Consider the following 26,281-nt stretch of genomic DNA (forward strand, 5'->3'; position numbering starts at 1 on the left):
CCAAGCCGCAAATAAAGATCTCGCGGCCGCCACCAGCCTTTGTCCCTTCTTTCGCGGCCGCCGTCGGCAGGACTGCATTCTCTTGCGCCTGCCCGCCACAAACCTTAATATACTCGGAAACACATCTTTTCATGATATTTTAAATGGAGGCGCGACTGGATAGACTTGACACGTAGCCGCTGTTCCCGGGTACTCGAGAATTCCATTGGGCCTCCCGGTACTCTGGAGGCAAAGGGAAGCGCACCTGGACAAAGTAGAAAAAATACAATTTTTTTCGTTATACTCTCGAATGGGAACCAAGCGATCGCTTCGTTAAAGTAACCCCTTGAACTGTTTTAAGCTTGAAAGCCTGTAAACACCCTTCCTGGACACGCGCCAGAAAAAGCCCTGCCGACCCGCCCCTAGCTCGTGCAGTTAGGACTTTTTTTCTTGCCAGTTCATTCAGACGGGCAAGCTTGTGAATGAAAGAAGCTAAAATAACGTGGCGTACTTAAATAAGTTTAGACACGCCCAACGTCATCGTTGTTGCCACACTGTTCACCTGTCAGCACTGCCGCCACCATATTCATACAAAAAGTACAAAGAAGACACCAAGACTCACCTTTGCTGTCTCACATGTAAAACTGAGGAGACAGAAAAGGTGAGGCTTTTCAAGAGATTTAGATTTCCTTTATACAGTTTAATAACGTTTATTTCTATACTTTTGATGTTTGGCCGATCCCCTATTCGGGAATGTGCCGGGCATTATAATCCTCATCATCACTTTAGCATGCAGAAATAGAGAGAGAGAGAAGAAAAAAGAGAGGAATAAGGGAAGGAGGAGGAGGAGGAGAATGTGCCAGTGGCCCATAAAACAGAAACTGGCGGCTATTCGCCAGGGTTCAGACTGTTGCCGCAACTGTCGTAAAACTTTAGAAAACGACATCATTTCACCTCTCAGCCAACCAAACTGCGTGACGTGCCGTTTTTTTACGTCCATAGATCACCATACGGCTTTTACGTCGGCAGTCTGAACATAGCCTAACGCTTTAAAATAGCGAGTTTTGGCTGACCGTTTTCGACGGTCCGCTCCGCTCCGGTAGCGAGCGGGAGCGCCATTGCGCATGCGTGGCGCGCTTGGCGGTGAACGGCATTGGCTCCGGCTGCGCTGAGCGAGCCGCCGGTACCAAAGTGGACCGTCGAAAACGGTCATCTAAAACTCGCTATTGAGTGTGCTTCGGAGCTTTTACAGCCTAGTATGACGTTTAACACGCACTCCACCGTGCCAGTCTTACCGCTGTCTTCTACGGCCGCTACATTGTATGTTGGTGTTCTGTACAGCCTTATGTATAGTGTCACAAAGCAAGGCCTTATAGTTAGTGTAGTCTTATCCTCTACGGCGCATTCCCGATGGGTTCCGTTGAAGAGTTACTCACCCCACGCTGTACGCCAGAACAAAAAAATTGACCGCGTATCTGCTCCTTTCGCTGCAAATGTTGACGCAAGACGATAGTCGACTGGCGCCCATGGCAAGTAAATGCGTCCCTTCTCTTTCCTGCTCACCACTCATGCTGTTCCTCTCCGGCCTCGTTCCTCCCAAGATAACACGCTAGAGGTTTGCTACAGTCAATTTAGATTTACCGCGATCCACTGCTCCCAGTCAGGTGTCTCGATGCCAGCGCTGCCGTACGGCGGAGACGCGCGTAAATCGAGGCACCCGACTACAACGTTTACAGAGCCCCGCTGTCCCGACTCCACGAGCCATAAAAGAAGGTATTCTTTCCTGCATGCCTTTCGTTTCTGTTGCCATTTGATTTTTAAATGCAAAGCATTTCAGTAACTCACGATGTCAAGCGCGTTGACGTCCGTCGTAGTCCGCACCGTCGTTGTCCGCACCCCTCCCCCTACACTATATAAAAAAAAATACTATCCGGCGCCTGGTTTCAATCCCTCGACCCTGCGGGCGGAACATGGTGCTCTACCCACTGCGCCACAAAGCCGACACAGAATGGGAGGCTACGAACGCGCCTTATATCATTGACTCATTCAAACTACGTCAAGAAGCTGCTGATACAACGCATTCACTCCCCAAACACTAACTAACCAACTCCCCAAACACTAAACGTTAACACAATACACCCACCCCCTATGCGACGCATTTACTCTAGTCCCCCTCGCGGGGAGATGGGCCCAATTTTTTAGGAATCCGCCACGTAGCGCGGGCAACAGCAGGCGACCGTTTTCTGCAGTTGATGTAGTACTTTACTTGCTATCGCAAAAAGCAAGCATTCTCAAATCTTCTAACAAAGGAACACTGCAAATATCACTCACGTATTGGTTTTCGGCCTTATATTTGCGAGGTGTCTTGTTCTTTTTCAACAATGTTGACAAGTATGAACATTAACACCGGGCTTAGACTGTGTTAATTAGACTGTGTTCTGGGTGTGTTAAGCTGTGAGTGTATAAACTATTGCGCAGATAATGTTTCACTTTGGCCGGGTGGCTGAATCGAGTGACAGACAGACAGACAGACAGACAGACAGACAGACAGACAGACAGACAGACAGACAGACAGACAGACAGACAGACAGACAGACAGACCAAAATTTTCTTGTTCAAGTATCCCAAGAAAGCCTATCGTCTTTAAGAGGTCATAAGGCGCTACGTAGGCGCGTTTTATGTCTAAATCCCCTAATTCCGCCCCCCCCCCAACACATGCTTGTCATAAGTTAACCTTTCCTTTTCCCGCCTTCACTGCAGGTCTTCATTTTAACGAAAAGTAAAAGAACAATGACGAGTCGAGTATCAGCCTTATTTGATACGTTCTTTCCCCTCTTGTATATTTCTTTATTTGCTCATTGCGGGGTGCGGGGTGAACAGGAAGTGTGGAGCCTCCCCGGCCCATTTTAAATTTCTTTTTCAGTGGAAAGTTCCAACCCTACTACGTAGAAGCAACCTTCCGTTCAAGCTTTCCCCTAATTTTTATGAAAAAAAGATGAACCTTGGGCACATTTGGTCATGCTCACGAATGACGGAAAGCGCGGATTGTGTTTTGGGATTCAGGTTGGGGCATTCGGCTGAATTTCGCCTCTGGGGTAATGTGAGGTGCAATTTGGAATGTGTGGACGTGAAAATAACTCCGTATCTTTGTAGTACTGCGCGACTGATTAGTCCCTGCTGCGAATGCCATGGAAATCCCTACCTTGGGCGGCCATTCGATTGCATGCTTCCACTTTGAATATCCGCGTTGTGAATGAAGCCGCGGAATCTAGGGTGCGTACCACGGAAAATAAATATGCAGCTGCTTCAACTGCGGGCGGCAGTTATGATAGGTTGTTGCTATGGCAACGACGTTTTGTCGGCGTGTGCTGTCTCTCAATTAAGGTCACTGAGAGAAAAAAATGCCGCGCGAGCGAGAAAACGCGTTGCTAGGCCACAGCCGTCACACCGAGGGTAGTCGGTGTGCGGCGCTGCGGGCGAGAACGTCGAAGCGCGTCGTCTGCTACCGCCCATAACTAAGCGGGGCTTCCCCCCACTCGAGCCTCATCTCGTATTAGCCTTACTGAAAGTACTTCAGTTTTTTTAAAGCGAAACTTTATATGGCTAGACGAAAGGACAATCTGGCGGCCCCGTGCACGCATAAAACTCTTCCGGCACAACGCCATGTACATGCGCGGAAAAAAACAGGTCGAGGGGAGTTGAGAGATTGGCTGGGGTGGTGAATGACGTAGCTACACTCGCGCGTCTACTGACACTGCTAAGAGTGGACGGAGCATCGGAGGGAGCGAAAAAACTGGATTATCTCCATTAACGTGAAACCTGGGAAGGGGCGAAGCATGGAGGGTATAAGTGTTTGAGGCGGTCTCGAAGTTATGATGAAGTGTATAACGCGGTTTCGATGCTGAGCGCTCGGCGGCTTACGCCTTGGCGCTTTGGCGCTTTTGCCCACGGAGGTAAAACCGTTGGGGGGTAGAGGTATGCAGCCTTGCTGCAAAAGACTCGTGTTTTTGAAGCACGAAGCGTTCTAGTGCGAGGCGTTGGAAAACGAGTGTCCCTGTGTTTTAGTACCATGACTGCCTGAGACACCGACAGCCCGAGTTCCTAAGGTGCTATCCCACTAAAAGGATCTCTCTCGCCCTACCACTGGACAGAACAGCGGAGTCACTGGCATGCCCTCGCCACAGATAAGATATCGCTGCACAACTACCCAGGCCGCATGGAGCAGTCGTGCCCCGACGGCCAATGACATCGCTGATGCCAGGCCATGGATCACACCCTCTAAAAGTAAGCCGAGCCGACCTCCACCTGAAACAATAATCTTCAAGCCCTTAGACGGCCTGAATCTCTCGGAAACGGCGACTACTCAAGTAGGTCTCGCCATCACATCAGCCGCAGACCTCACAGCAGAAGAGAACTCCCAGACTTACATCAAAATTCACCCGCAACAAAACTTACTCGTCGTAGACAACTCCTGCCCCACCGCAGTCCGAAAGCTCTTCGAAATCACGGAAATTTCTCTCGGGGGAAGAAAACACGCCGTACAGACCTACCTTGCAACTCGAGCAGACCAAGTCAAGGGAGTTATCCACGGCGTCTCCGGCTATACAAGCCAAGAGCTCATGACATGCCTTCACGCAGGACACCGAAAAATACTTCACGCCCGCATGATGGGACAAAGCAACAGTGCAGTGATCACCTTCGAAGGTGTGTACCCCCCACGCCACATAACAGTCCACAGGGCGGTGACTCATGTCCATCCTTACCGGCCGCGCAGTACACTATGCCTCAACTGCTTGGAAATAGGCCACAAGACCGAAGTGTGTCCTCGGAAGCACACGCACCGCTACTGCAATGTATGCAGCACCCCCCTCGCTATCGACCCTGAAGACGAAGAACCGCACAAGTGTGTACCCCACTGCATCAACTGTGACGGGGATCATGCCCCCACCGACCCCAAATGCCCGTCACGACTTCAAGCGGATGAAGACCTCGCTGAAAGCATGCAGGCTGGTCAACAACGAGCCGCCCGTCTTCGCCAACGGCCAAACAAATACCCACCGCCACCTCCATTGGACGACGCCAACTACCCACATTTGCAAAACCGCTTCAGCGCACTCCGGAAATCCACCAGCCAAGATCGCTCCCAATCGGCACGCCGGTCTTCAAGCAGAGGCCGCAGCAAGGAACGCTCCGCACCGCTGCAACAGCGCCAGAAGACTCCCAACAAGGAACGAGAGGAATCTGTGACTCGGCCAACTCCAGCCAAGAGGCGCCTCCTCGCATCAAAGACCTGAAGCGACAGCTCAACCAGGGTAAGTGACCCACGCCTCCCAGCCCATCACACACACCATTCCCACACGCCATCATACAGGGATATTATTACGCAAACCGAAATGAATCCAATGACTACAGCAACAACACAACCACCTACGGGAACGGCTGTCCCAGCAACCAATCCCGCACCACCCACTTCTCCGCATATGAATCTCGAGGACATAATACGGCAACAGCAACAAGAAATCGAAAATCTCCGAACTGATTTGATTGATTGTAGGGTTTAACGCGCCGACGCAACGCAGGCGATGAGGCGCGCCGTAGTGGAGGGCTCCGGATTAATTTTGACCACCTGGGGATCTTTAACGTGCGCCGAAATGTCGTACACACGGGCGTTTTTGCTTTTCGCCTCCATCAGAAAAGCGGCCGCCGCGGCCGGGAATCGAACCCGCGACCTCGTGCTCAGCAGCGCAACGCCTTAGCCACTGAGCCACCGCGGCGGGTGAAAATCTCCGAACTAACTATCAGGCCCAAATAGACAGTTTAGAGTCTACCATCGTTGCCTTAACGGCTCAGATGAACCGCATGGAACAACTACTCACTAGCCTGACCACCAAACGCCTGTCTCCAGATGAAATGCCACCAGCAACGAAGGTACTTGTCCAAAGCTCAAGCACACCAGAAACCAACGACACTGATTATGACCTACAATTCTCAGCAAGTTAGGAACACACTAATTTGGCAATGGAATTGCCGAAGCTTAAAACGCAAAAAGGCTGACTTCAAATGTCACATACAAAATGCCCGACAACAGCCTGATATCATCCTCATCCAAGAAGCCCACGGATGTCATACCATCCCGGACTACACCACCTTCAGCAGTCCCAGCATCACTCACACCAAACGTCGCACTCAAAAGAGCACAACTCCTGTACTCACGCTAACTTTCGTCCACGAGAGCATCCCAGCCATCCAGATCGACACCTCTGAATGGAACACCGACACACAGGAAACGGTGGCCATACAATGCCAACCTACGAGTACGATGGCGCCCCTGACAGTAATTAATACATATTGGAAACCAGGCAGGGACATCGGATCGGTCGATTGGGTCAAAAGAGTGGTACACGACCAGAAACATAGCCACCTGGTCGTTGCTGGAGATTTTAATAGCCGTCACACAGCGTGGGGCTATACGGATTCAAGTCCACGAGGCCGCAAACTACAAGAAGTCACCACACAAGCAAAACTGACACTACTTAACGATATCCTGCAACCCACCCGTATTGGAAATAGCGTTGAAAGAAATACAATGCCAGACCTTGCATGGACGAATCAACCCAAGTATGCACAATGGTACAACACCCAAGAGAACCTGGCCAGTGACCATCACATCGTTGCTATTGAGTTAGCGCCCTTACGGCCAAAACAATGCAGCCGACGGACCAAATTCCAAATGGGCACCATCGCCCTTACGGCTTGGGTCAAGGTCCGAGCCCTGCTTCAGGAATCGGAGCCACCAGTCAACCAAGAGGAATGGAGCAAACAGATCCACCAAGCCGTACGCAAGCACACCAGAGAGCTCACGACGACACGAGAACAGCCGACCGTTGACAATCATCTCCTCGCACTATGGGACCGGCGGCTTAGCCTGAGAAAAAACTGCACAGAAACAAGCACAACAAAAAAACTACGCCGACAACTTCAGGAACTCTCCGACGAAATTCAGAAATATTCGCAACAGCTCATCAATGACAAATGGGTGCAATTGTGCGATAGTATGAATGGTCGCCTCCATACAAGCAAAGTTTGGCGCATCCTTAACAGCCTACTAGGCAACAAGAAAACAAGCCACACCATTCAAAAGCTCAAGCTCCATACAAAAATGAATAACGATAACCTAGCTGAGCTTCTGCTGGATCATTTTCTCCCTCACACCACTACAGTGTCTACTAACAAGTACCCGAAGACGTCACTCCCACAACCATCAACTACGGACATTGATCAGCCATTCACAATTCATGAACTGCAAAACGCCCTACAAAGCATCCGAAGAAATACAGCTCCTGGACCCGACCAAATTACGTATAAAATGCTGCAGAACCTACCATACAACCACTTAGAAGCCCTCCTAGGTTACATGAACCAAGCCTGGGAAAGTGGCCAAATCCCTATGGCGTGGAAAACGGCACATGTAGTTGCTATTCCTAAACACGGTAAATCACCTGATGACATTAAGAATTTGCGCCCCATTTCCCTTACCTCCTGCATAGGCAAACTCGTGGAAAAGATGGTTCAGGCCCGCATTGAATGGGCTCTAGAAGAAAACCAGGCTTTTAGTTATACGATGACCGGTTTTCGCCGACATGTCTCTGCCCAAGACACCATACTCCGCATTCATAGAGACATAGTGGAAGTGAAGAGCACTGCCCAAACTCGTACCATAGTCGGGATCGATATAAAGAAAGCTTTCGATACCGTCGCTCACGAGCCAATACTCTAAAAAGCAAAACGCAACAAATTAGGACCCAGAACTATCCAGTATCTTAGAGATTTCCTCACTAACCGGCTCGTCAAAATCAAAGTAGGAGACCGCATCAGTAATGCCCGCAAACTTACAGCAGGAGTGCCCCAAGGAGCCATACTTTCTCCACCTCTGTTTAACCTGGCCATAAGCGATCTTCCACCCCTTCTGAATGATATCCCGGGACTAAAATATTCCATCTATGCCGATGATATTACCCTTTGGTGTCACACGGGCTCTCCTGGCACTCAAGAAGAGACGCTGCAGCGAGGCATAGACGTAGTCACTCAATACACGGCCTCTATTGGACTGGTGTGCTCTCCTGAGAAGACAGAATACACGGTTGTCATCAACTCCCGCAAGGCTCACGCAAACGATATCCGGGGACTCATCAGGCTACACCTAAACGGCAAAGAAATTCCGCGAAAACACTCCATACGGATCCTCGGCTTTCACATAGATCAGGACGGCACAGGTACAACCTGGCTGAAAACCATCACTACTCAAGCGAACCAGATCCTCCACATGATAAATAGAGTGTCCCGAAGCAAGTATGGTTTAAAGGAACATGAAGGTCGCAAGGTGGTGGAAGCTCTCCTTATCTCACGGATCATGCACGGCCTTCCTTACTACTATCTGACAAAAACTCAGCACACAAAACTCGAAGTAATTCTCCGCAACGCAACCCGTATCATAACAGGCACACCAAGATTCACCCAAAATGACCTACTATATGCCACAGGCGCGCTGAATACACTCATTGAGAAGATTGACACGCACCACCTCGCCCAAACCCAAAGACTACAAGCGTCGCCCCAAGGTCGTCTCATCCTCCTTGATCTGGGCCACAACATCTCGCAGCTCCAGCATATTCCACCAGAGCCGCCACCATGGTCATGTCCAGCCAACATAACCTTGAAGCCCATACCCAAAAATATGGGTCCAGACCAGGCAAGTCGCCGCGCTGACAGGGCAAACCGCTACAACAGGAAGACATTTTCCCCAGGAACTACGGTAATTTACACTGACGCTGCGTACAACAAAGACACCAAAATCGGAACGACAGCTTTTCATAGCGACGTCCTCTCCGCAGTAGCCAAGTACGCCCCCGCACCGTCGTCGACATCTCTGGAGCTTCAGGCTATTGTAAACGCCATAGAAGCACACCAAGATCAAACAGAACTGGTAATCATCACGGACAGCAAATCAGCAATTCGCAATCTACGGGAGAATCACATGCACCCCCACATGCGCTACACACTCGCCAGCATCACACGTAACCACCCCGAGCTTCATACCACTGTGATATGGGTCCCTGGACACGCAGGTGTAAAGGGGAATGAGAAGGCCCATGCCTTAGCCCGAGCTGCTCTCTTTGATCCGGGCACCCCGATACCCTGGCCTCGCTTCTATGACCCAAAAGAGCACCGCCGAGAAATGCATCAGACCCGTAGAAAGTACTTACGGGACGTCAGAGATCAGAGAACCACCCTCCCCTACCCCCGAAAATTCGCCCGCCCTGACGCTGTTCTCATTCGACGTGCACAAACGGGCACGCTACCAACACAACACATACAACACTACATAGACGGGCTTCCAGGCACACCAAAATGCTCCCACTGCGACCAATACCCGAACAATGAACACACCCTCTGGACATGCCCAAACATACAAAGCACCCTGAGATCTTCCCTGCAACCAATTCCTGCCACAAAGCGCCCTACTTGCTGGGAGGCATGGGTCACACCCCCTAAGGAGCTTGAAGAGCTCTATTGGACCACGCTGGTGCACCACGTTAAAAACACGCCAGGACTATAGATAGCCAGGACTATAGTCCCTGCAACCTAACCAAGAAGCCGAGCAGTCCTTTGGACACAGGCTTCGAAATAAAGTTTATCTCTCTCTCTCTCTCTCTCTCTCTCTCTCTCTCTCTCTCTCTCTCTCTCTCTCTCTCTCTCTCTCTCTCTCTCTCTCTCTCTCTCTCTCTCTCTCTCTCTCTCGCCCTGGAGCGCGCTCTCAGCAAGGTACTGTGTTACAGCTCAAGCGACAACGGTGGCAAGGGGTTGTCGCGGTGGGCTCGGAGCAGCCAAGGACTACGCACTAGCGGGGGGCACTAAGTGTCTTTCTGTAGCGTAAGCTACAATGGCCGAGGTTGAGCAGTTTCGCGTGGACCTTGAAGGGCCATGCTGCGCAAGCGCGAGGAGAATTGCATACGATTGGATTGGATTGGATTAAATTGGATTGCATTGAAATCCAATCTAACTGGAGTACGGGCGTGTAGAGAATTGGGTCTGCACATTCGCCGGTCTGCGCATTCCAGAGGAGTGACGTCATAGCCGCGGCAGTCGCACTGGCGCCGGCGCGTGCCCAGCTGTGCGCCTCCGTTGCGCAGTAGCCAAGTCTGACGCTGCGCCGAAGCCGTTTGATAGCCGCTTCGCGTGGCTCCTGGAGAGCCGTGCTGCGCATGCGCGAGGAGCAGTGTCTGGACTAGACTGGACCAGATTGGACTGGATTGGATTGGATTGGACTGAATTGGATTGGAAATCGTTTTAGCAGCAGTAAGCATGATAATCAGCTAATCCTAGACAACCAGGAAGTCTAAGAAAAAATTGGCCGCGTATCTGCTCCTTTCGTTGCAAATGACGTCAAAAGACGATAGTCTTTATCGGCTTTTGCGAAGTAAATGCCTCCCTTCGCTTTACCGCTCACCTCTCATGTTGTTCCTCTTGCGTCGCGCTCCTCCCAAGGTAAAGACGCCAAATGTTTGCTTAAATCATTTTAAATTTCCCGCGTTCCACTGCTCCAAACCGGGCGTCTCGATGCGAACGCTGCCGTTGGCGAAGACGCGCGTTAATCGAGGCACCCTACTTCAACGTTTATAGAACCTCGTTTCCCTACTCCACGTGCGTTGCAAGCAGAACGTAGAAACTATCTAGTGGAACCTTGCGTAACTGTTTCCGGTTGATTTCTTAAAATGGCGCCAGAAGCTATAGGGGCGCGGGCGACAGCAGGCGACGGCGGAGTGAATTCTTTTTCTGCAGTTGATGAAGTAATTAATTTCGCAAAAGTCAAGCATGTTTGAATTTTTATAAAGGAACACTGCAAATATCACTTCTGTATTGATTTGTTGTCTCATATTTGCGTAATGTCTTGTTCTTCTTCAACAATGTTGACAAGTATGAACATTACACTGGACCGAGACGGGTAGATTTAGTTGTGACTATATAAGACTATTGCGTAGGCATGGTTTTGCTTTGGCCGGGTGGCTGAATCGAGTCACAGACAGACAGACGGACAGACAGACATACAGACAGACCAAAAATTCTCCCGCATTTCCCCGAGGGGGAGAATGTGAAAGTGCGAATGCACGGTTGTCGGCCCGCTTGCGGCGCTTGCGCTCGGCCCCCGCAGCCCACCGCCTCGCCGCCTTCTCTTCCATCTCTTCCATCGGGTTTGTAGTATCACGTGTACACCACGCAGTTATCAAGCCGCTATAACGCCGCTGAGTCGCCAACGCACGCCGCTGACGACGTAGTTTGAATGCGTTAAAGATATAAGGCGCGTCACTAACACTGATATCAGCGTCGTGTCCGTGGCTTGGTCGGTAGAGCGTCGCGCTGCGGCCGCAACGTCCTCGGATCGAAACCTGGCGCCGGATGCTGTTTCTTTTTTAAATATAGAGGAGCACTGCGGACGCCGCCGCCGCCGCCGCCGACGCCGGCGGTGGATGGTTTGGGGTCGCTTATAAAGTACATTCGCACTTAAAATTTCTGGGTTTAAGTATCCCAAGAAAGACTATCGTCTTTAATAACCAGCTGAACCTTAGCTCACGCTACGTATATCCTGGCATAGCCGCGAGCTAAGCCACTGCTAATTTGTTTATAGCGGGGAACGCGCAGGTTGTGCAACGCACCTGACCGTCGGTCACTGGCAGCGCGTGCCAAGAGTTGGGCGCCGCCGTGAAGGCGTCCTCGAGGTTGAAGCGCACGGAAGGCATGCAGGCGTCCTCGTACGAGGGCGGCTTGTCACGCGACTCCAACCATGGCGCAGAAGCAGTGGCGGCCAGGGAGACAGGAAACGTTTCGTCCGCCCCCAGGTCTCGCCGATCGTCCATCTTCCTGAAACGAGACGCAGAGTTTTCCTAGGTGGGAAACGAAATCAAAAAGCGGAACGATAAGCCGGCAGTGTGGAAGTGGGGGAGGCTTCGGAGCGTTGGTCCAGTAAACTGGATCAATTGGGTCAACTGGCACATCATCCCCACACCATGGACAAATTAGAAACTTCAAATGTTAAAATTTTCCGTTCCACACGTGCTATATATAAGTTCAAGCTTACAGAACAGCACTTACGTCTTCTTTCAGGCAATGATCTCTTTAAAATATTCATATAATTCGCAACAAACCAAATAAATCCACCCAGTCCTCGTAAATGCATGACAATTTGTATTATTGTGTGTCTTATTATGATGATTGTATTTTCCTGTGTTTTTTCCTCATTAATGTATGTACTTGTATAAGTCACTAAGGTGTGCATGTAATTATTTGTAACTTGAAAATAACCACCGGAATGTTAGTTTCGTTTTCTTTTCAATCGTACTTTAAGACCGTATGAGCTTTGCTGTACCGTCGCTCTGCTGCTTTGTACGGATGGGAGGTGGGGCAAGTGCAGCTCAAAAGCGAAACTTTTAAACACGAAAGTGTTTTATTCCCGGATACACAAACATTTCACTGACGTCATATCCGTCACGGAAGTGACGCCAGTACAACGAAGCAAGCGGCCTGTAAAGGGTACCCCCCCTGCACACAGGGTCTTCTTGCGGGGAAGCAACCTTTAGTACTAATGAGTAGGGTTGTTCGTTTCCGGGTGTTATATTTTTACACGCAAGTGTTTTATGCCGGTATAAACAAAGATTTCACTGACGTCATATCCGTCACGGAAATGACGCCAGTATACCTTTGTTGAAGCGACCCGCCAGTAGGACGTCGCTCGCCAAGCACACCCACAAGACAGCCGCCGACCCGCAAATCATGCTCAGCTGCAGATTCCACTGCACATTTCACTTTCGTGTTTTACAGATTCCTTTGACAGAAGAATCAGGCACAGTTTTTTTTTTCCATTTTCCACGACACAACTGTTCTGTATAAAGCGCTGTACTGTGGTGGTGAAATAAACTTCAAACTACAATTTATCACCACGCTGCTCCGAATGTACACATACTAATGGATATCGATTAAACGAAGTCAGCGGGACTTTCGAATTGTATATTGTTAAATCCGAAACTCCTTAGGCAACTGCGAGGGAATCATAACGCGTTCCTTATTTCGGGAAATTCATAAAATATAGCGTCGCGAATTCGAAGTTGGACTGAGGGAAAATGCCCCCAAAACACCCCGAACCAAATATATACGGCTGGTCTTTTTTCCAGCTTTTTGTAACTGGCGCAAATTTTATTTTTGTTTTCCTTTCACCGGCCGGCCCAACTTACTACCCCTTTGAAGTGTGTTCATTCAGTGCACATTTAAGCGCTCGGGCGGCGTAGGTTGTTCCATATCCCACCACAACTTCGCTCCTTACAGCCCAGCTGGTACGAGGGTTCGATTCCCGGCCGTGGAGGCTGCTTTTCTGATGGGGGCGAAAAGCGAAAACGCCCGTGTGTTCGAGATTTCAGCGCTTGTAAAGATCCCCAGGTGGTCAAAATTAGTCCAGAGCCCTCCACTACGGCGCGCCTCATCGCCTGCGTTACGTCGGCGCGTTAAACCCTACAATCAAATCAATAGTGCTGTGGAGATAAAAGAGAACAATAAGATACAATGCGGAAACGGGAGTGGCACAAGCTTCGGAGCGTAAGGCCAAACCAGACCCACCGGCCGCTCAGTGCATTATCGCGAGGAAGCAGACAGACGTATACTCGGGAACAAGTTAAGAACGGCACCAGCTCATGTACGGTATCACTCCGCCTAAGCGACGGACCCGGATGTCAACGGGCGCGCGCGTTTTCAAAGGAGACTGCCACGAATGCGTGATATCGTCTGCCTTTTCTCACGTAGTTTGTTTGCCGTCGCTGCAGTAGTTTATAAGCATATTAGGTCCAAAAAGATACAAAAACGGCTCGTGCCATGTTCAAAATATTCCCAGTAACGCGCTACTTGTGCTGCGCGGAGTGACATCCGGCTGCGGTGATGAGGCACAGCAGCAACTTCGGTGCCGTTCTTGAGTTGTAACCGAGTATAGAACCGGATTATAAATAATACACACACACACACACACACACACACACACACACACACACACACACACACACACACACACACACACACACACACACACACACACACACACACACACACACACACACACACACACACACACACAAAGAACAAAGTCGCGGGTGAAAATGGCAAAAATGAAGGTCACGTAGCTTCAGCCCAATTTGACCCCGCTTTAAGTCCGTACGTGGCCCTAAGATGAACTGTTTCAGAGAGAGTTTTAAGGTCTGTCGCACTCGCCAGGAGTGCAAGGAATGAAGAGTAAAAAAATGGGGTTCGGTCGGCACCAGAATCCCGGGACGCTCGCCGCCGAGTCTGTACACAAAGCAGCCGCGTCGGCGGATTGCCTCGAAAGCGCGTCATCCCTTTTAGTGCATGTTTCGTGTTGGAGACATGCACAGTTACGGCTGATTACATTACTCCACCACTGAAAACGTCTTTGTGTGGGACTAATTGCTGGTTGAGACATATTTTTCAAAGAAAGTGCTACGAGTTGTGCCGTGCCTCCGCCAGATGGCGCCACGGGTCCCGCGACCGAAAGAAGACGCAGTGAAACATCCCCTCGCGAGGGGCACGATCAAATGCAGAGCATTTCCGTGGGCGCACGGCGTTAAGTAGTTTGCGTTACGTTAATGTTGTTGCACTTGTGGCAACTGCTGACGAGAGAGCGCTCGTCAGCAGTAATTTGATTGAGTCAACGATATAAGCGCGTTCGTAGCGTCCCATTCTGTGTCGGCTTTGTGGCACAGTGGGTAGAGCACCATGTACATTGCGTTCCGTCCGCAGGGTCGAGGGATCGAAACCGGGCGCCGGATAGTATTTTTTTTGCGGACTACGGACGTCAACGCGGTTGACATCGTGAGTTACTGAAATGCTCTGCATTTAAAAGAAGACGCGTAGCTAAACCGGTCGGAGAGAAGCACACGAGAACACGTACCGTTTCCAGTAGAGGAAGCAGAGTGACATGGAAAAGATGAGGATGGACACGAAGCAACCAATGCTCGCCAGATACGCTTTCGACAGGCCCCTGCTGCGAAGTTCTGCGAGTACAGCGACCATGTTTGCCATCAGTTCATCGGTTATGCCTTACTACTAGGCAGTAATCCGGCACGGTTAATTAGTTTCTTTCACAACAGAGAAAGAGCGAACATCTTTTATTGAAGAGCCTTCACTGGACTGAATAATGCCGTTTTCGTGATGTTAGTGTTTCGAGTTCAGGAGCACCATTGCCTTTTCTGGCAAACGAATGCAGGCGGCTATATTTCTGCCTTCTAATACACGACGCCTTTGAAAACAAGATAAATAGCGGCTAACACAGATATGTAACCCAATGTTTACGCCATTTTTTTTTTCAGTCGCAACTTTTACCGCCTCTTTCGATTTTTTTTTTTTGGGGGGGGGGGATAAAAGGAATGTGAACGTTAATTCGCACAGATTACGAGCATGCTAAAAAATATAGCCCGTTCAGAAACGCAATTTATTGCAGAGCAGTTCCTCGGAAAACGATAACCAAAATAATAATTAATGGTCTCTGAGGGTCGCCTGAAATCACTCCTGAAAACAAAAAGCACCTTTTTTGTCGTATGTCGTACAACAATATGGGCTGGAAAGCACTCTTTACGTGTGATGGCCTCGGTGACCGCACACTTCTATTATAACACGCTCCAACGTGCGGACATTAACGGAAGGGGATTTGATCTTACTGCCACCATTCTATTTTTATGTTGGTGTTTTTTTAACGAAAGTGTTTTTTTTTTTCCGGCATCCACTAAGATCTGACTAACGTCATATCAGTCACGGAAATGAAATGGCCAGAAAAAGTTAGGTTGACGCGGCGGCGCCAGGATTCCAGCCGGGCTCTGCGCCGCCGCAACTAGAAGTTATAGACGCTTTACCCACTGCGCCATGAGCTCTTTTTTTTTCTTTATTTTACTGCGCCATGAGCTGAAGCGCTGGAAGATGCATGAACGCGCTAATATCCTTCCTAGGTATCCTTCCTATATTCTTCCTATCCTTCCTATATCCTTCCTAAGGTATCCTTCCTAGATATCCTTCCTAGGAACGCGCTTCATTTAGGTGGTGCTGCCGTCTACCAGAGGTGAAGCGAAGTAGTGCATCACGATGCTAACGAGCGCCGATAGTTGGCGCCAGCTGAGCTCGTCGCAACGCAACCGTCTGCCGTTCACTCCACGGAGCAGGAACGCGGTGGTCGCACATTTGCCAAAGCGACGCGCTGGCAGGTGGTCGCTCGCCACGCACACGCACAAGACAGCCCCGCAAATCATGCTGCTTTGCTGCAGCGGACCGTGAGTTCACCAAACGATTCGCTCGCAAGCCGTTCGGTTTCGTTCGCATGGTTTGCGAGCGCGTGGGGTTTCATTCGGGTTTACGTAGTGTACCGGCGCGTGCAATCCAGTGTCTAATGTTGATGCATCTGACGGTGTCACACCGACTAAATATATATAGCGATGTGCAAATTCATATCGATGTAGAATAAACATTCAACTGATCCCGTGAAGGCGCATTTCACTTTCGTGTTTTACCGATTCCTATGAAAGCGGGATCAACCACATTTTTATGCCGAGAGTTTGCTCTGTAGCGTAAAACGGTGGGGACAAGTGAGGCTAAATGTAGAACAGCATTCGCTGCACGGGGAATCGAGCCCGTATCGAAAGCCCGCTGCTTGAAATGAACCCTTCGCCTCGATCCTCTTATCATCATCATCCTCAACGCCAGCCTGTCTACACCCACTGCAGGGCAAAGGCCTCTCCCATTAATATCCAATTACCCCGGTCCTGTGCTAACTGCGACCAATTTATCCCCGCAAACTTCTTGATCTCATCTGCCCATCTAACTTTCTGCCACCCACTGCAACGCTTGCCTTCTCTAGGGATCTACTCTGTTACCCTTAATGACCAACGGTTATCTTGCCTTCGCATTACATGCCCCGCCCACGTACATTTCTTCTTCTTAATCTCTACTGATATGTCCTTAACACGTGTTAGTTCCCTGACCCACTCGGCTCTCTTCTTGTCCCTTAATGTTACACCTATCATCTTCCGCTCCATTGCCCGCTGAGTCGTTCTCAATTTAAGTTGAACCCTCTTAGTGAGCCTCCAAGTTTCTGCCCCGCAGGTGAGTACCGGTAAGATGCAGCTGAATATAAGATCCTCTTATTTTCCCACTCATTTCCCAAAAGTCTGGCGCAGTCTTTTCGTGGATATTTTGATGGCCACAAGAGGCTCACTTCAAAAAGTCCACGTTCACTCGGCTTCCTTTAGAGTAAAATAGAGATGGAAACTCAAGCCTGAAGGCGAGAAAACCTCTCACCTGGGACGCATTTGTCTTCGTAAAGCAGGAATCCCAACTTGCAGGCACATATCTCTGCCACGCAGCCAGAGTTCTCGGTGGAGCAATTGGCATCCCAACGACACCATTCGCCAAGTTGGGAGTAACCTGCGAGCAGAACAATCGGCGAACGAGAAATTAGAAGCGACTGGCTGGCTGCACGCTTCGAGAAATCCAAAAAAGATGGCTTTATTTACGGTGATATTAGCAGTCTTGCTGGAGGGTCACACAGCAGTTGTTGAGGAGGAGGGCCACAAGGTGTGGATGCGGAAGAGAGGAGCATATGCCATCCCTCCCGACGCACCCTTCCCCCACCCCACCGACACCTATCTATCGAGCAGGCACACTACTACTACCGTGCCTTGCGAACAAACACCTTTCCCCACCCAAAAAGAGTCTGCCGCTACTCCGAACAAATTACGTCCCCTAGCTGCCCCTTTTGTGGAGCAGACTGCACTCTTTTCCACACGATTGGTGATTCCCTCCCACCCTCTCCCCAAGCCGAATCCTTACAACTCTACCGAGCCCTGGAGGCGCGCCCTGTCCAACTCATGCCTGTCCGACCAGCTTCGGCTGGTGAAGTGGGCTGTAGCGGCTGGCAAGGCATATGGACTGATGACTTCACCTCCTGAAGAGTCTACGCAACTTTATCCACAATAAAGATGCTTATCCTCCTCCGCTACAGACATGAGGGCAGGCAATTGTGCGCTGTGGTCAGTTTTTTTTTATTATTCCAAAAGCCCTATACAGTCGAACACGGATATATCGAACACGGGTATATCGAATTATTGTCTATATCGAACTCATAAATTATCCCCTTGAAAATTCTGTGTAAAAGTATAGGAATTCGTACGTTTATATCGAACCGTATTTTTCCCGAGATTGGGTATATCGAACGCCGCGCGAACTGGAAGGTGCTCTTCGGCGGTCGCTGCACCCCCGATTGAGGTTGAGGAGGATGTGGAGGAATGCGCGGGCATGGCGAAAACTGGCTCGCGGAACTAATCCCCCCTACCGGAACGAATTTGCGCTTGCCCAGTCGGGCCCCGCTACCGGCCGCCGTAGGGTTAGCGGACGGAGCCCGGTATGCTAAATCTCTCTAGGCACACAAGCCCGAACCCTCAGAAAATGTGACAGTGCGAGGTAGGGATGCCTTGACTGCGCACGTCCTTTTTTTTCGGCTGCGTACGTTCCCGGCTTGCGAAAAAAGAGTTTTTTTTCTCTCTCTCTGCGTCTGTCTTCCCCCGATGTCGTCTCGGGAAAGGGAAGAGGGAACGAAGGCGCTGACGGCATCCTCCTTCTTTTACATTTTGCTGCTGTTGCTGCTGTTTGGCGAGTTGTACCGCACCTTTCGGAGATCACTGTTTCTCTCGGAGATGACCATCGCGAGCGCTTTGTTGGAGTCCGTTCAGAGAGCCTTGGAATTGTTACCTTCAAAGTTCTTGTGGTACGTGCCCGCTGTTCTTCTTTTGCGTGCGTGTTGTGCATGGTGTGCGAAGGCGCAGCGTACTGCTGGAATTTTCTAGTTGTGCAGCCTCGAGAAGGTCGACACCAGCGTCTTCAATTTCATTTCCAGGACGAAGAAGTAGGCCAAGATCAGCAATTTTTTTTACGGAAATAAAACGTCCTGCTGCGTCGTGAGTGCGGAATTAGTTGTCATTCTTGAATGCGACGATCGGTAAGGGATCGTCCGCCATAGGTTAGGTCTCAGAACATATATTTTTTTATATCGAATTCTTCATATATCGAACTATTTCGCGATCCCCTTGGAGTTCGATATATCCGTGTTCGACTGTATACTTTTAGGCGCGTTCAGAGCACGAAAGCGAAAGGGTGTCCTTGTGGAATCGGGGTGAGGTCCCTTGGTAGCAGCTGTGTGCAGAGTTGTGTTTGAAGGTGATTTTATTCGATCATGCATTGGTTTATTTCCGTACGCTGGAAAGACATAATTTATTGAGGCAAAAATTAGCACGCGGGGCATGAAATGATTTTTAAATGCCCAATGAGAGAGTGAATAGTCTGCTTGATCCAACGGGGCATTTCTTATTTGTGTGTTCTGAAGAGGATGGGGAACTTGGGGTGGCTCGGGCCTTTGCGACCGTCTCTCTCTCTCTCTCTCTCTCTCTCTCTCTATATATATATATATATATATATATATATATATATATATATATATATATATATATATATATATATATATATATATATATATATATATATATATACAGAAAGATAAGTCGGCAGTCTACAACGCCAAAGGAGGCATAGGGGTGTGGTTAGGCTCTTTTTTTTTTAGTACGGTTAATGAAGTTAATATTTTTTTTAATATACGGAAGAAAGAAAGAAAGAAAAACACGCGCCCAGAGTGGGGACCGAACCCACGCCTTTCGATTAGATCTCGAATGCCTTACCAATTCGGTATTCGAGATCTAATCGAAAGGCGTGGGTTCGGTCCCCACTCTGGGCGCGTGTTTTTCTTTCTTTCTTTCTTCCGTATATTTAAAAAATATATGAACTTCATTAACCGTACTAAAAAAGAGCCTAACCACACCCCTATGCCTCCTTTGGCGTTGTAGACTGCCGACTTATCTTTCTGTATTTCCCCTACGAGCCCCTCATTTCCTTACTATATATATATATATATATATATATATATATATATATATATATATATATATATATATATATATACCACACGCGCACGCACGCACGCACACACGTTGTTTCAGCATACCTCGAAATAAATTTCTGACGACTCAACTCCCGCAGAAACTTTGAGTGTAGCCGGGGTATCATAATTTCTCTATTCTTTCTAGCAGTCTACGTTTACTTATTTACGGGTCTTATTCACAGACGCAGGGCACACTTTCCAACCCAACAAAAAGACAAGTCTTTAAGGGTGTTGAATTTGATGCGTTGGAGGAAATTTTTTTCTTTAATCTCACGAGGTACGGACTGGATAAAGCAGAGACTACAGCTTTCGTTAACTCGACCTCAGTCGTGTATAGGCATTAATTTAAAAATTGCGAGGAATCTTGTCGGTCCCAAGTGATATATAATAGATTTTCAAAGGCGCCACCGCAAGGCTTTGACCCATAACTGGACGCAGAAAGCGGCAGCACCAAAGATCACGCCGGAACACAGTTCCGCACATCCATGCACGCCCCCATGAAAATCCAACCTGAACGCTATACAGTTAAACCTGCATATATAATGACGTTGACGAAAATTCCCGATTGTTCGTTACATCCAGGTTTTCGTTACAGGCAGGTTTCGAGTTAAGGTTCGAGTGAATGAAGCAGAAGCGAATGAAGGAGAAGCGAAACCATTAACTCCCGCTTCAAGGATTTATTCCAGTGAAAACTCCGTGATTTGCGCCCGCTGCTTTCCCACACGGCCCATCAAAGAAGCAAGGTCCCTATTCGCCCCCCTATTCACAAACGTAACTTCAGTATCACTTATGCCTTTTCACACTTTTCGGTGCCTTAACTCGTTTCAAGCTTGACCAAACTTATGCTGAAAGGGCTAACCTAACCTTTTCGCTCTTTTCCTAATGGAAACCTAATGGCTCTTTTCCACATTCAAAATTGTTGAGATGGTGCTAGCTTGGATACTTTATTGGGCGGCGGCGTTCTTCTGCCTCGCCGGTGGAGTCGGCATTTAAAATTGCGAGCTTGTCTTAAAGGGACACTGAAGTGATTTGTAAACAATGCGGGATTACGAGCGCAAATTGTAGTCCGGTGTCCCTAGGCCCTGTTTCGACCACTCTGAGCGCGTTTACGCGAATTTATTTAGTAGAAAAATCAATTCGAAAATGCTGTCCTCCTCTCTGCACTCTCGCCCATTTTCTTTGGCGTTTTCGTGTGACGTCAGCAGGAGAGGAGCTGGCAATTGGCTGCGTATACTGTACGGCTCGCCGACCTTCCGCGACCGAGTCAGTCGGCCCAACGTTTAGTCCGCCGGCCGCCGACGGGTCATGGCAATTCGCTCGATCAGTTGAAACTAAGCCACAACACGTTGGAAGAATGTGCCTTTCTTTACTTCGTTAGTTTGTACTCTGTATCTAGCTCCAAGTCAAGGTCGCTTCACACAAGCGCTGCACAAGCGCACATGCGACGCTTCGCTGACTGGTACGCCAGTAGGAAAATATAAGGCCTCTTGAAGGGGTAGAAGTGTCAGCGAAGCCAATATAGGTACTAAGGAAATAAAATCAACTGATAGTTTTACCGTACAGCGTAAACTAGGGTGCGGGAAGCACTTTTTTGCGCTGGGTGAACAAGCACAGCGGTCAGCAGCACGACTACGCATCTGCGAACGCTTTTCCGTCTAATAAATGCAATTGCTAGACGTGAGCTATTGTGGAAACTCGGGGGACGCTTACTGCACGAGCGCAATACAACAAATAGTCACCTAAGCTGCTTGAAATACTAAAACTAAATAAAAGTGTTAACTTGTTATACATTATATACCTTATATTTCCATTCTCGGCAGCGTTCTCTTATGTCCTACAGGTGTTACATTGCTCACGACTCAGGATACAGGCTTTTCACAGGATTTTTGCAACCTTCATTTGGTGTTCGCGTAGTGAGCCAATGCGTCGAGATAACCTTTTTCTTCCGGTTGTGCGAGGGGGACTTGGGCTTGTTCATCTGTTTCTTTGGCAGCTTCTTTCTCGTTTATTCTACTTTCGAGATGTTCAACATCCTTTTTTGAAAGCTGTACTGCAAATACGTCTTGCACATTTTCTCCCTGATATTGTGGTGTCTTCGCTGTCTGTGGACGCAGCCCGAAGCCCGCGAGGTTTCCTCAAAGAAGTGGTTGACACAATTCGCTTCTTACAGGCTCGGTTTAGCCTTGAGTACATATTTACTGCTACGCGCGAGTCTATTTCTGATGCCCTGGTTTCTGGGTTTTTTCCCACACCTTTATATCGTGTTCTGTACCTACAGTGTCCGTACCAGGATGTCCTCAATAGAGTGTGTAAAATGTGTGTTCCGCCAGGTGTTAAAACATTTTTCTTTAAATTACACACTGGCACGCTCCCTGTTAAAACTTGGATGAAAGATCGGGGTCTGTTTATAGCTTGGTCGACAGACTGTCGGCTCTGTACTCGACCAGAGACAATTGATCACTGCTTTGTAGACTGCAGAGATGCTGTCTTTTTCTGGGACATTCTACAGCGAACGCTCAAAAAAGACATGGATATTACGCCTTTCTCTATCCGATTTTTGCCATTCGACTATCCTGGTGAGCCACCTTATGACATGTTCGTGTTGATTGGTTTGTACAGTCTGTGGCGATGCCGCTTATGTGATAGGCATGCTGAGCCACCAAGATCAACTAAGTCTTATTTCCGAGAAACTGTGGCATTTGTACATAGTGTTTATAGTTCGCTTGACCAACCACCTGACTGGTTCCCTCTTTTGAACGCTTGTGTGTGTTTGCCTGAATTTTGATGTATATTTGCTTCTCATAACTTCAGGGTATTCTTTTGTTTGCTTGTATTCCTCGTACTGCAACGTCTGAGCGTATTTTCCCATGTAATAAAGGAAAAAAAAAAAACTCGCCCGTGGCCGTGTGGTCTGGAGCCATGGAGGAATGGAGCGCTGGGTATTTCATCACAAGTGTTTCACCCGTCACAAGTTCGAATCCCCGCGGGTACAATTTTTTTTTTTATAAGGGTAACTTTTTTTTGTTTTTCGCCGATGTTTTCTATACTGAGTTCACCTTTTTTTTGGGCCGCAACGTTCACTGCTCCACGAACTAGTCCGCAGACCGCTAGCGAGTTCTCGTTGGCGTGCTGTTGCCATAAGCACCGACTGCTTGCGGGCAGTGGGCACAGGCCAGAATCAGATCATTGGCCTGGTGCGAACACGCTTTTTACGATACAGACATGAGTGAGGCAAGCTCCAAATATGGGGGGAAAATGCATGCATTTGTGCGTCTGCGGGGACGCGGAGGGCGTTCATGCACTGCATAGGCCTCGGCTAGTGAGTGCTACGATTCCAAGCCGTCCTGGGAGGCTTATCTTATGCATTTTACAGCCGACGACATGGCAGAAGCGCCGTACTACGATTACTGGGATAATGAGAATGCCCATCCAACGACGCCATCGGATGTCAAACATGTTGTTTTACAGAACCGAAACCGAAACCGAAACTTATTTATTGCTAACCTTGGGCATCGTCCAATCACGGTGCCCCCTCCTCCTAACGTCACAGCTTAGTTGGTGCGGCCGCCGCAAACCGCGCATGGTAGTTTTTCTTCTTTCGCGCTTTGTAAAATAATTAGCGATTTGTCAACCGGATAAACGATGAAAAGTGTGCTAATTTGAGCCAGTCTACACAGTGCAAGCAAAAACGGGAGCTTGACAAATTCACTTCAGTGTCCCTTTAAAAAGACCTTTTAGCGATTTGTCAACCGGATAAACGATGAAAAGTGTGCTAATTTGAGCCAGTCTACACAGTGCAAGCAAAAACGGGAGCTTGACAAATTCACTTCAGTGTCCCTGGCAGCAGCACCTCTAAAACGTCTCCCCAGAAAAGGAGAAGTTATTGCAAACAAGATATACACAAACTGTGCATATACCCCGACATTCTCTTTAAATGGACCTATCCTCGTACAGCATATACTCCAAAGTGCATATTTTGTGGGGAATCAGTCGTTTCCAATCTTTACCACCTTATCTGGACGTGTTCACAAGGGCGATCGGAACTTTTAACACTACACTCCATCCCGTGTGATGAACAGGACCATATTAGCCAAATGCGTGCTAATCCCTCTTTATTAGAGGCAATTGTAGAATTCTCTCTCCAGAATGGTCTCTATAAAGCAGTTTGGTTCGTGATTGACTCAGCCCTGTATGGGTCAGTGATTCTGTGACAAGTGCGAACTGACTTTCTAATGGGACAAAAAGTGCAAATGTGTTATCGATTACTTTTATTTTCATATTTTTTCCCCTTTTCCCACTCTCCCCCATCCCCTTCAGGGTCTTATGACCTCCTCCAATAAACAGCCAGCCAATCAATCAATCAATCAATCTGGCAGCAGAACTCATCACCGACGTACCGGCATCACAGACAGCAGTGGAGACTCGCGCAAACACGCCGACAGGCAGGCCTAGCACCTATAACCGACACCGCACTGACACTGGAAACGCAGAGTAGTTTGCAATACGGGTGAATTTCGCTAAATTAGTGCATTTTTCCAGCCGATTTTTTTTTAAGTGCGAAAAACAATGGCTCATCAGCGTACCGAATTCGTTTCATCAAGGTTATCCGTCGCAACGCCTTCGTTACATAGAGGTCCCGAACACATGGGTTTCAATGGGGCTGGTAATGAGGAATTGAAAAACTTCGTTAAATCCGGGAATTTGTTCCATAGAGGTTCGTTACATCCAGGTCTAACTCTATATATTCATTCTGCATAAGATATCTTGGTCGTAATCGTGCTAAAACTGTTAAAAGCAAGGAAGTACTACAGGACCCCTCATATAGCTAGCAAATAAAAAAAAAGAAAGACGAGCTGCAGGTCCAACAGCTCGTTCGGGCAGTTTTCGGCCATCCAAGTTATAAAAATTTTCACGCTGAAATCTCTCGCCGCGATTGCATTCGAGAATGCGGTCGTTTTGTAAACATTAGCTAAATTTCACGCCAAAGTTTCTCAACAGCGAATTTATTAAATGCCATACAAAAGCGCGTGACTTGTCAACCACCAGCAGATTAGCTATAGAATTGTCGTTCTATATTATATATTTATTTATTACAGATCTGTTAAGATGAAAAAGGGGGCCTCTTGTTAATGCGTCAGACCTCCCGTAGGGTTAACTGGAAGCTATGGCGCACGATGGTTGTGGGTGGGAAATGCTGAAAAATAGTGGATTGCGATACAAAATGCAGGAGCACGTCCCAGACTGCTTTTGCTAATTTGGTTGGATGCGGTGGATGAAGAACTTCGTTAGAGGAAATTGGTCCTAAGTTTGCGGAAAGGGTGCCGAGGGGAATCTGCCTTTCGTTTTGAAATTGAGGGCGTGTCAAAAGAATATGCGCAGTATAGTGTATGGAATATCACATGTAGGTGATTCATGGGAGAAGAGTGAAAAACCTTTTGTCGTTTAATGCTTCTACCAGTCGTAAGTTGTCGACGGCGGACTCGCAGGGAGCGAGAGTAGGACGAGGGAATGGGGGTGTGATTAACCAGGGAGGCCCATTTAAAATCTAACCCGCCGCGGTGGCTCAGTGGCTAAGGCGTTGCGCTGCTGAGCACGAGGTCGCGGGTTCGATTCCAGGGCCTCGGCGGCCGCTTTTCTGATGGAGGCGAAGAGCAAAAACGCCCGTGTGTACGAGATTTCGGCGCACGTTACAGATCCCCAGGTGGTCGAAATTAATCCGGAGCCCTGCACTACGGCGCGCCTCATCGCCTGAGCTGCGTCGGCGCGTTAAACCCTGCAATCAATCAATCAACCATTTAAAATCTATTCATTGTAAGCAGCCCCTGGGTTTGTCTCACCTCTACACAAGAGAAGCAAAAGTGAAAGAGTTACGTCACCTTTCACAAGGACGTCCTGCACCGTAAACGTGTCCTCACTGTCTGACATGCTGAAATTCGCGTTGAAGAAACAGACGACTCCCTGTCAGGATGCTAGACGCGCTTAATGACAATTCGTTTCGGCTCGTGCCAGCGAGCAGCCCTCAAACGCTCGGCGGTGCGATGAAAAACAGGAAGGGGTCCCGCCGGCTATCTGGGCCAATTCGTGCGAGCTTTACAGCCCCCGAGGTGCAGAGGCCGCTGCTACGCGTTCGCAGCAGCAGCAGCAGCAGAGCAGATAACTGTGTAGACGCTTTACAGTTGGCTGTTTGCCGACACGCATGTACCCAACATTCGGTCGTGT

General features: G+C 48.8%; 1 protein-coding gene across 1 annotated transcript; it reads right to left on the reverse strand.

Annotated features, from left to right (window-relative positions):
* On the reverse strand, window positions 1–26,137 carry LOC144151543 (uncharacterized). Its single transcript, XM_077682642.1, has 5 exons — window positions 25,939–26,137; window positions 17,374–17,499; window positions 14,981–15,083; window positions 11,691–11,895; window positions 1–244 (listed from the first exon to the last, which is right to left on the reverse strand). The coding sequence occupies exons 1-5, from the start codon at window positions 25,985–25,987 to the stop codon at window positions 140–142; spliced, it is 588 nt and encodes a 195-aa protein (XP_077538768.1). The 5' UTR covers window positions 25,988–26,137; the 3' UTR covers window positions 1–139.
* Between the last annotated feature and the right edge of the window lie 144 nt (window positions 26,138–26,281).

The sequence above is a fragment of the Haemaphysalis longicornis genome, unplaced genomic scaffold (assembly GCF_048455015.1).
Source record: "Haemaphysalis longicornis isolate Haplotype H1 unplaced genomic scaffold, Haemaphysalis longicornis Haplotype H1 scaffold_9, whole genome shotgun sequence".
Classification (NCBI taxonomy): Eukaryota; Metazoa; Arthropoda; class Arachnida; order Ixodida; family Ixodidae; genus Haemaphysalis; species Haemaphysalis longicornis.